Below are 15,480 nucleotides of genomic sequence, written 5' to 3'. Positions count from 1 at the left end.
GTTTGGAATGTACACGTTGAAAGAAAATTATCATTTTAAATTCTGTACAATGTTTACTTTAAAAGAAGACTGTATCTTCTAAACTTCAAACATTTTTTTACCTACTTTTGAAAGTGTTTCCCTTTTTCTCTTGACTGCCAGGATGCTCAGAGCTAAATTTGGGGCTTAGTCTGTGTTGTTGTTAAGGATAACAACCATCTCTTCCCTTCTTTCCTTAATGTCCATTATTTTATGCTTGCTTGAATTATTTTATTATGTCTTTATAACAAGCCCCTATAATCCTTTTGGCTGGGGGTATAGTAACAGTAAATGATGTTATTTGACAGAGAAACTGTGAAGTCAAAAGGAACAGGGATTTTCCTCAGTTACAGGTGTCAAAGCTGGAGCTCAGATGGTGCTGGACTCCACACTTGGGCCACTGAGCTAGAATCCAGCCTCTCAGACTCCTCATCCAATGCTCCTTTCATGCTGCCAAGCTAAGCAGAGGACATTGGGTGGCTGTCTGTGACAGCTTATCATGGATGGTGACAGAGGGGCCATATTACCTCCCACTCACTTCCGGTCACACCCACCTGGAAAGGTGGGAAGTCATTTACCAGGCAATGTGGGCCCTGCTGTTTCCCCACTCCTGGAAGCACCTGCTCAGAACCAGCTGGACAGGGCTGCCACAGCCAACAGTGACAATATTTCCCAATCTTGGTTTCAGAGTAAGGCTAGTTCTTCCAGAAACTTGCTGTTCTCATCCTGTCCTGGTTTAGGTGATGTTTCTGTTCAAACATCTGTCTCTCTGAGTGCCTAAGTCTCCCCACATGTCCCGGAGCACCGTGGCCCCATCCCCCGTGCAGTGTGCAGTGTGGCTGTGTTAGTCCCCTCGGCTGCCACGACGCAGCTCCACAGGCTGTGGTTTAAGCAGCAGACGTCACTGCCTCACAGTTCTGGAAGCCAAAGTCCAAGATTAAGGCATCAGCAGGGGCGGCTGCTTCTGACGGCCTTGAGGGAGGGATCTGTTCCAGGCCTCTCTCCTTGCCCTGTGGATGGCCGTCTTCCCCGTGTCTTCACTCACCTTCCCTCTGTGTGAGTCTATGTTCAAACCTCCTCTTCTCTCAAGGGTACCAGTCCTGTTGGATTGGGTTCCACTCTATTGACCTCATGTCGACTCAATCACCTCTCTGAAGACCCTACTCCAAATCCAGTCACTTTCTGAGGTGCTGGGGGTTAGGACTTCAACACAGGAATTTGTTGGGGGCACAGTGGAGCCTGCAGGGCTTGCCCCCATCTCCGCAGAGGCCAGCGTGGCCTGGAGGTGCTGAGCGCCTTGGCCGACCAGGCCCCAGGTCAGATGAATCCCCTCATGTACCGTGTGACTACGCCAACTTCGCCCAGCTCTCTGCCCATGCTTTCTTCACAGGAAGCCGCTGCCCACCTGGCAGCATTGTTCTGAGGATTAAGGGCCCTGCTGGAAAGTGCTGGCACCTGAGAGGGAGTGCAGGAAGGTGTGGTGAGTGTTGCTGACACAGAGGGATCAGCCTTGGGAGGAGGAGGCCCTGCCTGCTCTCCTCCTGAGCTGGTGGGTCAGTCACACCAGGACAAAGGTCTGCCCGGGGCTGTGTGGGTTCCTCCTCCCTGAGCCTCGCACTGGCCTCTACTGAGCACCTTCTGGAGCTCAGCTCAGTGTCTTGTCTGGAGACACTGACACCCTTGGCTTCTCAGCAACTCTTGGATCTGGATCTGGGTCTAACCTCAGTGGCGGTCCTGCCCATTTCTAGGGCCTCGCAATTCAGCCTCGTGTCTTCACCTGTGGCTCTTTTGCGGGGCTCAGAAAGCTCTAGGGTCAGTTCCAGGTGACTCCCACCAGCATGTCAGTAGGAGCCACCACCCGCTCTCAGCCAGCGCCACCATATTCCAGGCAAATTCCAACTGACACAGACTTCAAGAAACGACTGTAGCCATTGTTCTTGTTTCTTCCAAATGGAAGAGCACATTATTGGGGTCCCCTCTAGCATGCATTTCATTCCCCACCTTGAGGCAGGGGATGCCCGGGCTTTCCCCTGACTTGCAGGGGAGACATCAGAGTGAAAATGAATCTGCCCAAGTCACATGTGGACAAAAAGGTGCAAGCTCCAGACTCCCGTGCTACATCCTCATCCAATGTATGCGTAGCATGACAAGCCCAGACCATCACCAGACATCAAGCCAACCTGTGCCGGGCAACCTCGTACATCAAGGGTGCAGGCTCAGCCCACTGGGGTGGGCAACCTGCGCCCCTTCAATCACGGCGTCTGGCTAACCTGGCAAGGAGCCTCCCAGGCGGGGCAGGTGATGGCTGCATCCCTGCTCCTGGCTGGAGTTGCTAACCGAGCACCCTTGGAAGCCACCGTCTGCCACTAGGGATGAACCGCAGCCAAGGAGGCAGGACAGAGGCCCAGTCTGTGTGGTCTCTGGAGTATTTCTCAGAGAGCATTTGTGGGGCCCTGGCCCCGGGCCAGGCTCTCGAGGAGCAGGTGTGCCTGTCAGTGGATTTGGGGAAACAGTCATCAGCAGGCACCTGTCTTGGAAGCAAAGTTCATCCAAGAGGCTTTGAGAGATACTAAAGGAGAAGCTGCTTCATCTAACTTATTACAACAAGGAAACCTAACCTCTTAGTTTTTTGTCCCTCAATGTCCCTATTAACATCCCACATCCTTGGAACTGGTAATGTTCCCTAGAACGGGGGAAAACATGGGTCAAAGAGAGTACTGAGCAAGAATGAATGCTGAATTGTCTCCTCTTACTTGTGCTGAGTTCTGGTTAAAAAATACAATAATAATAATAACATTTACTCAGGACTTACCATGAGCCAGTCAGCAGCGTTTAGCCCATTTCCGCCTCAGGACTGCTCCAGGTGCTGCAGACCATTACCATCTCATTTTATAGATGAGAGGACTGAGGCAAAGGAAAGTCGAATAACTTGCCCAAGGTGAAACAAGCAGGAAGCGTGGCATGAAGACACAACTCACCCTTGGTGGCTTAATTTCATTGTCTTTTTCTGTTTGCTCAAGTCTAAATAATACTGTCAAGCTGTACCAGGCAGATTCCACAAGCTGTGAGTGCAAAGTGCACGGTAACCAGAACATCCGTCGGAACACCTTCAAAGACCGCCACAAACCCAATACAGATGCCAAGGATTAAAGGAGATGAAATAATGAGCTTTGCTGGTTCCCCTGTTATTTTGTGGAGAGCAGTTTGGTGATGCTGGTCAAATTGAAAATGCGCCTTCCCTTTGACCCAGCAATTCCGTTGCTAAGAATGTACCCTTTGGAGATAAAGAGACACATGTGCAAAGGTGAAAATATAAGTCGTGCATGTCTTTTCTCTCTACATCTTGTCTCTCTCTCTTTCTTTTAGTGGATGACCCTGCTTTTCATTTCCCAAAGAAAACAGAAGCAACCAGCAGAGAACCACATACCCCTCAGCCTGTGTCCAGCACAGCCTCTTTCCTTTCTGCGTTTCCAGACCCAGCTCTGGCGCCCCTGCCCTCTCGTGCCCAATCTCCTCCCTCCTGCCTGCTGGAAGACATCACTCTTTTTTGCGTGATCAGTTTCTCCCTTTCTACCGGGCTGTTTTCATCCGTCTGTACACCTGCTGTCATTCTGCCATTGAAAAAACCTGAGTCCTCGCTTTACCTGACCTAAAACTTCCCTCAATATCATCAGATTCTCCACTCCTCTTTATAAAGCAAAACACGAAGTGCTCGTGCTCACACTCAGCGTTCCCATCCTTCCTGGAACCCACTCCCATCAGCCTTTGGTCCATACCACTCTGTCAAGGGCTGCCTCCAGTCACCTCCTGATATAGTTTGACTTTGCGTCCTGACCCATATCTTTTTTCGAATTGTAATCCCTGCGTGTCAGGGAGGGGTCTAGTGGGAGGCGATTGGATCATGGGGGCAGATTTCCCCCTCGCTGTTCTCGTGATAGCGAGTTCTCACGAGATCTGGTGGTTTGAAAGTGTGTGGCACGTCCCCCTTTGCGCTCTCTTCTGCCGCCATGTGAAGAAGGTCGTTGCTTCCCCTTTACCTTCCGCCATGCTTGTAAGTTTCCTGAGGCCTCAGCCACGCTTCCTGTGCAGCCTGCAGAACTGTCAGTCAGTTAAACTTCTTCCCTCATAAATTACCCAGTCTCAGGTGGTTCTTTGTAGCAGTGTGAGAACGGACTAATACACCTCCACTTTGCCAAATCCAGCGGCAGATTCTTGGGCCTCATTTTATTCTCATTAGATTCATTGGGTCACTGCCTTTTTGAAATACTTTATTCACTTGGCTTTTGAACGCCCCTGTCTTGGCCCTTCCAGATCTCTGCTTCTCTCTCATGGTCTGCGTTGTTGGTTCCTCCTCCTCTCTGTGGCCTCTCAACACTGCAGAACCCCCAGGCTCCACCATGGACCTCTCTGTCCGTGCTCACCAGGGCCCCAGCTGGTCCTCATGGCTTTACTATCATCTACATAGTGGCGTCTCCTCCAGCCCAGACGCTCCCCTGACTTCAACTTCTAACTCCCCCGCTTTCCTGACGACGCCACTCTCAGAGCCCTTTCAACCTTAACATGCCCAAAAGGGGGCGTGCTCGCATCACTGCGCCCTCCCAGTCCTCCTCCTCCCCCAGTCCTCCTCCTCCCCCAGTCCTCCCCCTCCCTCAGTCCTCCTCCTTTTCACCCTCTCCATTCTTCCAGTGGTTGATCCAAAATTTTGCACCCCCGTCTCCTGCCCCTCGCCTGTTCCTCTCCCCTAATCCAGTCCCCAGCATATCCTGGCAGCACTCCCTTCTGTGCATCTTCAGAATCTAGTCCTTCTTCAGCCCCTGCACACTTGCACCCAACCTCAGCCCCCACCGCCGGGCCACGGCCCCTGCTTCACCCCTTGCTCCCAGCAACCTCTTCTCCACAGAAGCCAACTGGTCTTTGAAAAACGCTAAGTCTGGTCATGTCAATTCTGTGTTCAAAACCTTCCAATTGCTTTCCATTTTCACATAAAATGCAGGGTCCTGCCCAGGCCACCAGGACCCTCTGGGGGGCACCTCCTGTTCCCTCTGCCCGCATGCCTCCCCTCCCCTGTCAGCTCTGTGAACAGCCAGCACCCACCTCTGTTCCCTCTGCTGAAACGCCTTTCCCCTCAGATCCCCCAAGGGGCTTGGCTCTCAGTCATGTCCCCCTCCAGTGTCCCTGATCAGAGGCCTCCCTGGACCCCCCGCAGACTGGCCAATGGAAATCCCTAGAGGATCAAACATACATGACAAAGTTTATTTACAAGTGTACAGTTCTGAGGCGTTAAGTACATGCACTTCATTGTTGCACAACCATCACCATCACCCACTTCAGGACATTTTTCGTCTTACCCAACTGAAACTCTGCACCCATTTAACACACACTCCCCATTCCCCCTCCCCAGTGAGGAAGGAAAATAGGGTCTGGAGGCAGGGGACATAAGGCCGAGCCACACTTCAGCTATGACAGGAAATACCCTCTCCATAGGGCATCAGTGAATGTATAACCTTACTTCATCCTCTTCATTTACATAGGGCGTATGCCAAGTCGCCAGTGGAAACCCCTAGAGGGTATTTAAACACCCACAAATTCTGTAATTGGGCTCTTGAGCCCCTACCCTATGCTCAGGCCGGCTCCCACCCTGTGGAGTGTACTTTCAATAAATCTCTGCTGTTGTTGCTTCATTCTTTCCTTGCTTTGTTTGTGTGTTTTGTCCAATTCTTTGTTCAAGACACCAAGAACCTGGACACCCTCCACCGGTGACACCAGCATCCCCCATTCTACTTTGTCTCTATGAATTTGCCTACTCTAGGTATCCATATAAGTGGAATCACATAATATCTATTCCTTGGTGTCTGGCTTATTTCACTTTGCGTAATATCTTCAAAGTTCACCCACGTTGTAGAATGTGTCAGAATTGTTTTCCTTTTAAAAAGCTGAATCATATAATAATTCCATTGTATTGGGACTCCTTTTTCTTTTAACCCATTCATCCATTGATGGACGCTTGGGTGGCTTCCGCCTTTTGACTACTGTGAATAATGCTATGAACATCCTGTATCTGTTCAAGTCCCTGCTTTCAATTCTTTGGTATTTATACCCAGAAGTGGAATTGCTGAACCATAGGGCAATTGTTGAATTTTTTGAGGAACCTCCATAGCATTTTTCATAGCGGTAGCACTATTTTCCATTCCCATCAGCAGTGCATAGGGTTCCAGTTTCTCTACCTTCTCACCCGTGCATTTTGCTTCGTTTTTAAAATAATAGCCATCATAATAGGTGTGAAGGGTGTTGACCTTTTTTTGTCTTTGCCCATTAGCACTTCCATGTGGTTAGTTTCTTTGGCTCCAGGTATAAGGATGTATGAAGCAAAAAGAAAACCAGAGGATTCACAACTCATCACTCTCTGGGCCCAAGGCCTCTAGCGGGTCTGCCTTCTTCACTCCACCTTCCAGGGTCTTCTGTTGATGCCTAGTGTGCAGGGATTTTAGCTGTACTTAGTGGGGACATAGGGAAAAGTGTGTCTACTTCCTATTCCTAGATGGGGAGCCCCGAAGTTTTTTTTAAATTTTAATGCATGGGTTCCCTCTCCATCTCTTTTTTCTTGAAATTTGTTTATTAAAGAAACCAGCTTGTTTATCCTACAGAGCTTTCCACAGGATGGACTTTGCAGATTGCATTTCCCGCAGCATCACTTAAGGTGTTCCTCTGTGCGCTGTGTGTCATGGGGAATTGGTAGGTAGAGTCAGAGGCTTGATCTGAGTCAGATGCAAGTTTTCGGCAAGACTGCGTCATAGGTGGTGGTGTGTACTTCTACCAGGAGACACGAGAATGCTTCTTCTTTCTTGGTAGTGTCAGCTCCTTCAATGGTTACCAAGCAGTTTTCCTTTCATTTCTTCTGGCACCACCATGAACTCACAGACTTAATTACATACTTTCAGTCCATTGCAATTATTATTATTATTATTATTATTATTATTATTATTATCATTATTATTATTATTTTGAGATGGGGTCTGGCTCTGTCACTTAGGCTGGAATGCAGTGGCACGATTACTCTCACTGCATTGCAATTATTCTTACTGATGCCCATTGTGCACCTTGCTAGCGCGAGCTTCTTTAAAATCTTTCTCACATGACCCCAAGTATCCTTGCCGGCACCCTTGATATGCAGTATGAAAAGATGTTGGCCAGGCGCGGTGGCTCACACCTGCAATCCCAGCACTTTGGGAGGTCGAGGTGGGTGGATCACTAGAGGTCAGGAGTTCCAGACCAGCCTGGCCAACACAGTGAAACCTGTCTCTACTAAAAATATAAAAATAAGCTGGGCATGGTGGTACACACCTGTAATCCCAGCTACTCGGGAGGCTGAGGCAGGAGAACTGTCTGAACCTGGGAGGTGGAGGTTGTAGTGAGCCAAGATCATGCTACTGCACTCCAGCCTGGGCGACAGAGCAAGACTCAGTCTAAAAAAAAAAAAAAAAAAAGTTCAACTTGTCCTGGACATTTTCCTAAATCCAGAATCAGACCTTCTCCAGGGATCCTGGTTCACAATTTTGGCACTAGTGGTGCTTGGTAGCTGCTGGGTTGGTCATGGTTTTTAGGTCTTTTCCAGTGAACCAAGTTAGGAAATAAGTGTGTGTTTAAGACAAAATACATCATGAGTCCCAGTTGTTATTTCCATATCAAGTTCAGACTAAAGTGTTTTAATTTAACCCTGCTGGTCTTATAGACACATCTTTTCTTTTCCCATGTAAAAACCTGGTTCCCAGTGATACCAGCATAAATACTCATTTACTCTCTCTGGCAATAAACATAAAACAGTCTCAGAATAAAAACCAATGTAACACTTTTCAATTACTGAAACTACTTTTTGTTTATCCATCAACCATTTATTTATTGATTGCCACTCTTCTTGACCTGAGGGCATATCACGCTAAGAAAGCACTGTAAAATTGCTGTATTTTAAAGCTGTTTGAAATAATTCCTTTCTGTATGTTAGGTTCATTTATCACATTTTGCCTTCAATTTTTTAGAAATTTAAAAATTCATTTGATAATTATGTAAATATTTGCATGATTCTAAAGCCAAATCTATAAAGCAAATGATATTAGACAAGTGTATCTCCTAGCCCTGTCCCCTGTACATCATTCCTTCTCCCTTGCTGTAGGTAACAACTGTAAAACATGTTATTTGCCTATACACATTACTGTTATTGTGCACTTACAAATTTGTTAAGAGGGTTGATCTCATGTTAAGTGTCTTTACCACAAAATAAGGGGGGAGCACGAGGAAACTTCTTGAAGTGATGGATGTATTTACTATGCTTTTTTACCTCAATTGTGGTGATGGTATCACAGGTGTATGCGTGTCTGCTCTCATCAAATTGTATACATTATTATTACTTTTTGAGACAGAGTCTCACTTGTCACCTAGGCTAGAGTGCAGTGGTGTGATTTCGGCTCACTGCAAACTCTGCTTCCCGGGTTCAAGTGATTCTAGTTCCTCAGTCTCCCAAGTAGCTGGATCACAGGCATCTGCCACCATGCCTGGCTAATTTTTGAATTTTTAGTAAAGACAGAATTTCACCATGTTGGCTATGCTGGTCTCGAACTTCTGACCTCAAGTGATCTGCCCACCTCGGCCTCCCAAAGTGCTGGGATTATAGGTGTGAGCCACTGCACCCAGCCAAATTATATACATTAAATGAGCAGATTTTTACAACTGCACAGTATTCCACTATCTGGATGTACCATGGTTTATACAAACGATCCCCCACGGATGGAGATCACATTTTCTTGGAATGGAGTCATTCTTGGAATTGAGTTATATGATTAAACCATTCCGGATGGCTGCTTCTCATCTCTCAGGTTACCTTGCCATCTTGCAGTCCTGCTCTCAGCAGCTGTCTTCTGTGCTAGGGGCTGGCTCTATTTGTTCCCATGTGGCTAATATCTCAGATAAGGTACTAACTAGAGTTTTAATTCCAGTGTCGCCTCAAAAGCAGTTTTGTGAGGGGGAAAAAGGAAGTTCCTGTTTAATGAGTGCCGAGTGTGAGTTTGGGAAGACGAATATCTGGAGACCGAGGGTGGCGATGGTTGCACAACGAGAATCTACTTGATGCCAATGAACCTTACACTTAAAAATGGTTAAACTGATACATTTTATGTATATTTTACCTCAATTAAAAGAAAGAATAAGTAGGACCTATGGGAAAACCACCCCCACTTACCGAAGAATAGCAATACAGATTCCCAAGAAAATGTTCCGCCAGGGTTTGTACATAACAAAGGGAAGATTTAAGTGATACGAATGTTTCCCCGCAGGATGTTTCCAACTTAGAGATGGCTCCCCTCTCCACTCCTGTCATCAGCAAGGGCTGGCTGCCTTCCAGACTTACCTTTATCTGATATGGGCTCTTTCTAGACTTCTATTTATCTTACTACATGGTGACTTGAGTTTTATGGTTTCTAGATGAGGCGTTTATGACTGACAGTCCAGCTCAGCACCAGGCTCTTCTCCCATACCTGCTGACGTTTGCCTTCAGGTTTATTAGCCTGGGCTGGGATGTCAGTGACATGGAACAAATGTATGCTGGGGGAGTCCCAGTGGCGTCATGAGTGCATAAGTGGGCTGTCGATTTGGGTGGGTCACGGCGACCCTTCATCACCTCTTCATCTCTTCCCAAGACCTCTTGCTGTACCATTGGTAGGTAGCAAGTGTTTCAGATGTCACAAGACCCTTGGCTTCTTGGTGCTCAAGGGGTGCACAGCACCCCACGTTTTCTTTCCTTAACTGGTCACATAAAAAAACAGCCTTTACAGCCCCTCAAGGCAAAACCCCAGCTATTTTATTTTGTTCAGTATTTTATGTAGTTCCATCAATGGAACTATATGGGGCTGAGTGACAAGGGGCTGACCTACCTGCTGGGGCCACCAGGCACACCAGAAATAGGAACAGCACCTGCAACTGGAGCCAACATGTGACCCGGTTCAGGGATCTTGACCATGTGGGGCACAGAGGGTGCGCCTGGCTGCCTATGCATTATCCCAGTGTTCTCTTCTCGGAAGCCAGTAAGGGAGGGGATAAAGATGGACGTCTTGCTACAGCCGAAGGGGAAAAAGCAAGAGGTAGCAAAGTATCCACGTGAACTTGGGAGTAAATGGTATGATTTAGATCCTGACCACGGTCCAACAAAGCATTCATTCATCCAGGTCCTCTGAAGACGTGACCCGCTTGGGAAATCTGTATCATGGAAACTTCCACAAAAGCAGAGAAATGGGTATCATGCTTCCCCATGCACCCAACTTCAGCCTCAACAATGACGAGCATTCTGTCAGTCCTGTGGTCTCTACCCATTCTTTTATTCCCCGCTCAAGTATTTTAAAGAAAATTTCAGGCCGGGCACAGTGGCTCAAGCCTGTAATCCCAGCACTTTGGGAGGCCGAGACAGGCGGATCACGAGGTCAGGAGATCGAGACCATCCTGGCTAACACGGTGAAACCCCGTCTCTACTAAAAAATACAAAAAATTAGCCGGGCGCAGTGGCGGGCGCCTGTAGTCCCAGCTACTTGGGAGGCTGAGGCAGGAGAATGGTGTAAACCCGGGATGCGAAGCTTGCAGTGAGCCAAGATCGCGCCACTGCACTCCAGCCTGGGCGACAGAGCGAGACTCCATCTCAAAAAAAAAAAAAAAAAGAAAAGAAAAGAAAATTTCAGACCCCGTGTGATTTCACCCTCGAGGATTTTGGTATCCTGTTCCCTTAGGACTGCTGAACAATAAACACCCAGCAGCCACTCCCAAATAGTCAGCAATGTCTTTTTAATACAGATGTGGTACAGAATGTTTAATTACAGCAGGGCAGTGATTCCAGTTAAATAAAATTAAAAACCTTTATTTTCCCAAATATAAAATTACTAAATTAATGTCTTAAAAGAAAATATAACATGGTGACAGCTTTAAATTACACCACCATTCACCACAGCATTTATGATTTACCAATTACATACTCCACCATTTTGGCAAAAGGATGAAATTCTTAAAACCGTTTATAAACCTAATATAGTAAAGACTGTATACATCTCCATATTGCACATTTTATGTACAAGAATAAAACATTAAAGTGTATTGCATATACTGGAACAGCACAGATTTATCACAATTAAACTTAATGCAGAAGCTCATGTATTAAAAATGTAGAAATGTAATTCATATATGTACAGAATGGCAGGACTGTATTAACAATGATATGTACATAACAATATACTGTACTAGTTTGTACTTTTCAGCATAGTTGTGTTTATTAATATAGGCCTTTGGTTCTAAACTGCTTGACTAGTTTTAAGCTCACATAATTCCTTAAGCTTTCATATTTTTTTTAAATGCAAGGAAATGAGTATAAAAGCACTAAATCTCCTGGTTCACTGGTACAAAAATTACAATGGTCAGTTCCCTTAGGTCATCAAAAACTAGTCACAAAAATAGTTCTTGTATTCAACCTGAATGTGCCACAGGAAAAAAAAAATATTTTCAAGATTTTCCAGCTTGGCCTCGAGGCAAAAGGTCCCCCAGGCATCAATGTCAGTGCGGCCCTCCCTGCCATGTAGATCCCAGAACCTTTTTTTCTGTAGGCCATTTATTCTAACACTACTCTGCAAGGAAGAGTAAAATCTAAGTCCAGCTCAGGAGTGTCTACCACACCTTTGTTAAGACACAACGAAAACTTTGAATATTGCCGGTGAGATTTAAAAAAATATGTGCACCTTCTTACAACTCCTATAGAAAATCTGTTAAGAAATAACATAGTTCTTTATTTCCTTTCTCTCCCCTTCCCCTTGGTTCTCCCGGTGCTTGGTCTCCCCAGTGATTGGCTTTGGAAAGCATCCTGAGTTTGCAAATGACAAAGCAAGTCCCCACAATCGGGCCATGAGGTGTAATCACACGACCGAAGACGAGCTGGTCATCCCGTGAACCATTGTGCTTGTTGGCGTCCCACTGATGGCATTGAAGATGTGAAGGGAATTCGGTAAGACGCTGGTCTTCTCCTCCAGGGGGCAGATCTCGAGGACAGAAACACAATGTTACTGAGTGCAACACAATGTTGCCATATGCAATGCAATGTTGCCATGTTTGACACAATCTTACCATATGCAATGCAATATTGCCATGTGTGACACAATGTTACCAAGTGTAACACAATGTTACAGAGTTTAAGGCAATGTTGCCATGAGCAACACAATGTTACTGAGTGTAAGGATGCAAGCAGATACTTCTCGAAGTGTTGCACCCCACATCACACACACAAGTCTACACTCACCCCATCACGTGAGTGATGAGCACCCGAAAAGCCTGGCTGGTGGTTTACAGAGGGAGACCTGCAGCTTATCTAGTGAATGCCTGTTCTCAGGTGAGGATTATTAGGAGAGAGTCAAGAATGACACATTTTGTTTCCTTTACAAAGCTAGTGAATGGAGAGCCTTCTAGGCTCACCAGATCATAAGGCAACATGAGGTCTACCTACATGTGCTTGACTGGGACACAACCTAGCCTTGACCTTGAAAAAGCCTTTAAAAATAAATCTGGAGCATTTGTGTTTCTCTCCTGCCTACTTTTCTCAGGGTCTTACAGATTTTGTCTTGGGAGAGGGTGGCTACTCCTCTGACCCTGAACAAGTATTTTTCCATGCCCAGTGGTGCCTGGAAGGATCTGAGTGTAGGTCTTGACCTCCAGCAGAGGCTCCCCTGGAAACACCAAAGCAGGTCTACCCCCACCACATTCCTTCAGGGGTTCAAAGGGGCTCAGTCTTCACAGCTGTTGGCATAATGGAAAGTTCAAGGTGCAGTTGACAGCAAGTGCATTAAATATCCCCGTACTCTGGGAGTTTGACAGTTTCAGCCTATGATCTCTTACTACTTCCATCTTCTCTAGTGCCCAGTGTCAGTACCCACTGACCAAACTCTCCATTCTACAGGAATCTGGAGGCTCCACAGAAAAGATCTCAAGTTTTCTCCAAAAATTGGTTCCCACGAGTCCCTCCTGTTCCGCTTAATTATTCAGACATTCATTCCTCTAATTGTTTCAATTTTTTCTTTTCTTTTCTTTTTTTTTGAGATGGAGTCTTGCTCTGTTGCCCAGGCTGGAGGGCAGCAGCATAATCTTGGCTCACTGCAGCCTCCACCTCCGGGGCTGCAGCAATTCTCCTGCCTCAGCCTCCCGAGTAGCTGAGACTAGGGTGTGCACCACTACGCCCAGCTAATTTTTGTATTTTTTAGTAAAGATGGGGTTTCACCATGTTGGCCACGCTGGTCTCGAACTCCTGACCTCAGATGATCCACCTGCCCTGGCCTCCCAAAGTGCTGGGATTACAGGAGTGAGCCACCACGTCTGGCCTCTACTTTTTAAAATGTCCAGAAGAGGGTGCTTTCCTCTGCCCATGTACTGTCATTATGCCAATGTCTGCAGTTGCTCAAACTCAAAAAAGTAATAGCTTTTTCTGAGTCAGATTATCAGAAAAATAAAATTTAAAAATGACATTACCATCCCAGCTGAACATGTTAGCATGGAGGAGAAAAAAAGCAAGTGAGTTAAAGCTCACACACTGACATTCGTTTCCTGCAATGAAAATGTCCTAACTAAACTGTCAGGGGATAGGATAACTCCACAAATGGCCTTGGCTTCCACTGTGCCAGACTGAAGGACGGTAATGGAGGGGCCAGACAGAGCAGTTCTGTGTTATCAAGGTGCTAATGTCAATTATAGAGAAAGGACAGTGACTGAGACAGACCCCTCACAAAAAAAACAAATAAACAATGTGGATGCTGCTCTAGGCATTCCCAGGGTACGGGTCACCATCTCCTCTGTGACAGCTGAGCCCACACAGACTCCTACTGAAGAAACCCACAGGAAGGAGATAACAGCAAAATAATCAAGGAAGATGCCCGTAGTGACAAGGAACTTAAAGGAGAATCCACTGGGGTACTAAGGCCCGCTGTACGTCATCAAAAATGGAATCGGTCTGTATTTTTAAATGGCAAAAACATTGAATGCAACAGGTAATTCCTTAAACCAGGTTGGCAAGTCCTGCTTTTTTCAAAGGATTAAAGGAATAAAGTTGTCAGAACAGTATGGATATTTTCGTGTGAGTTTTTCCTTTTCTTTTTGGCTAGATGGGGTGGGGAGAGAGAAAGCTTAGGAAACACGGCCACCTCTTAGAGCCACGAGGAGGCGGGCCTGCTCTCCCCTGCCTGCCGTGGATCACAGCGTATGGGCAATCTGTTAGCTGTTCCCAAATGACCTGGGGCTAAAGCATGGCAGGAGTGTGGTATGCCACATTCTCCTTCAGATGCCACCGTTCTGGAAGGATATCAGGTGGCCTAGGTCATGATAGGGTGTACTTGACACCCCTAACCAAGAACTCCAAGTTGTTGGAGCCAGCGCGGCCCTTACCTGCTCATGCATGATTTCAGAAAGCTCCTTCGCCATTTCCCTGTAGTTGGCTTTCATTTCTTCCTGATACTCGAGCTGGTCTTCTTTAATCAGACGTTCGTTTACCGCTAAGGCTTGACCGCAAGCTTCCACAAATTGCCTGGAATGGTACAGGTGGGAGAAACAAAGGCACGCAGAGGATAAGGCATGAGTCCGACCAGCAGCATCTCTCTCCCGAATGAATGCAGAAATGCTCAATACTTGAAGAGAAAAAGATGCTTTCAGTGTGCTTTACCTGAAGACTTCCTTAAGCAGCTTCACTTTATTGTCAGGATATCGCTTTGTGTTTGTGTCATCTAAGAAAGCTCGCGCATAGGCCAGTGGGCCAGCATTGACCTAGACAAAGAGCAAAGGTTTTCAGTTGCATTAGGAGGAAGATTACCACGATAATCTGCTCAGTTTCAGTTTGCAGGCACTAAAAAGCCTGTCGGCGTGAGCTACTCACAATCCCTGCCTTCCAGGAACTTAAGCCCAAAAAGAAACTATAACGCTCACTCTGTTGCACACCGCTTGATTCCATGATCTCAGCCATCTTGAAGAAACCAATGCTTGGAAAACTTAGGGGCCTGTTCAAGTTTGAACAGCCAATAAGCAAAACATCAGAGATCACAGCCCAGGTCTTCCAAATCCAGGTCAAGGATTCTTACTTCCAAGGTGTTTAGTCACGGGGATTTGTGCCGCACTATACTGAACTAACAGGCCAATCTGGTGAATTCAGTGAAAAACTGAAAAATACAGTAACTGTTCCAGTTTTTAAAAACCAACTGTTCATTTCATTGAATTGTATAGACAGCCACAGGCAAATTGATTTGCTATCCTTGGATGAAGTGAGCATTTGCGGTGTGCTGGAGAGCAGACAGCAGGGGTGAGTGAAGCAGAACCCTGCATCACCCTTCCAAGCAGCTAAGAAGAGTCTGCGGATTTTGGATATGTAAGGAGAGGTAAGAATATGGTGAGAAAGAAGGTTGGACACACTGAGAT

At 46.5% G+C, this 15,480-nt stretch overlaps 1 protein-coding gene across 4 annotated transcripts in view; it reads right to left on the bottom strand.

Annotated features, from left to right (window-relative positions):
• Positions 1 to 10,817: 10,817 nt before the first annotated feature.
• DOCK9 (dedicator of cytokinesis 9) overlaps positions 10,818 to 15,480 on the bottom strand; it is a 299,398-nt gene continuing 294,735 nt past the window's right edge. For all 4 annotated transcript variants that reach the window (XM_023218031.2, XM_023218032.2, XM_023218033.3 and 1 more), the window contains 3 exons: positions 14,735 to 14,835; positions 14,461 to 14,599; positions 10,818 to 12,074 (listed from right to left, as the gene is read on the bottom strand). In XM_023218031.2, coding sequence (XP_023073799.1) covers positions 11,952 to 12,074; positions 14,461 to 14,599; positions 14,735 to 14,835 — 363 coding nt within the window. In that variant the 3' untranslated portion in view covers positions 10,818 to 11,951. The remainder of the gene's footprint in view (positions 12,075 to 14,460; positions 14,600 to 14,734; positions 14,836 to 15,480) is intronic.

Source organism: Piliocolobus tephrosceles, chromosome X (genome assembly GCF_002776525.5).
Source record: "Piliocolobus tephrosceles isolate RC106 chromosome X, ASM277652v3, whole genome shotgun sequence".
Taxonomy (NCBI): domain Eukaryota; kingdom Metazoa; phylum Chordata; class Mammalia; order Primates; family Cercopithecidae; genus Piliocolobus; species Piliocolobus tephrosceles.
Note: the sequence above shows the minus strand (reverse complement) of the source record. Positions and strands in the feature narration are given on the sequence as shown.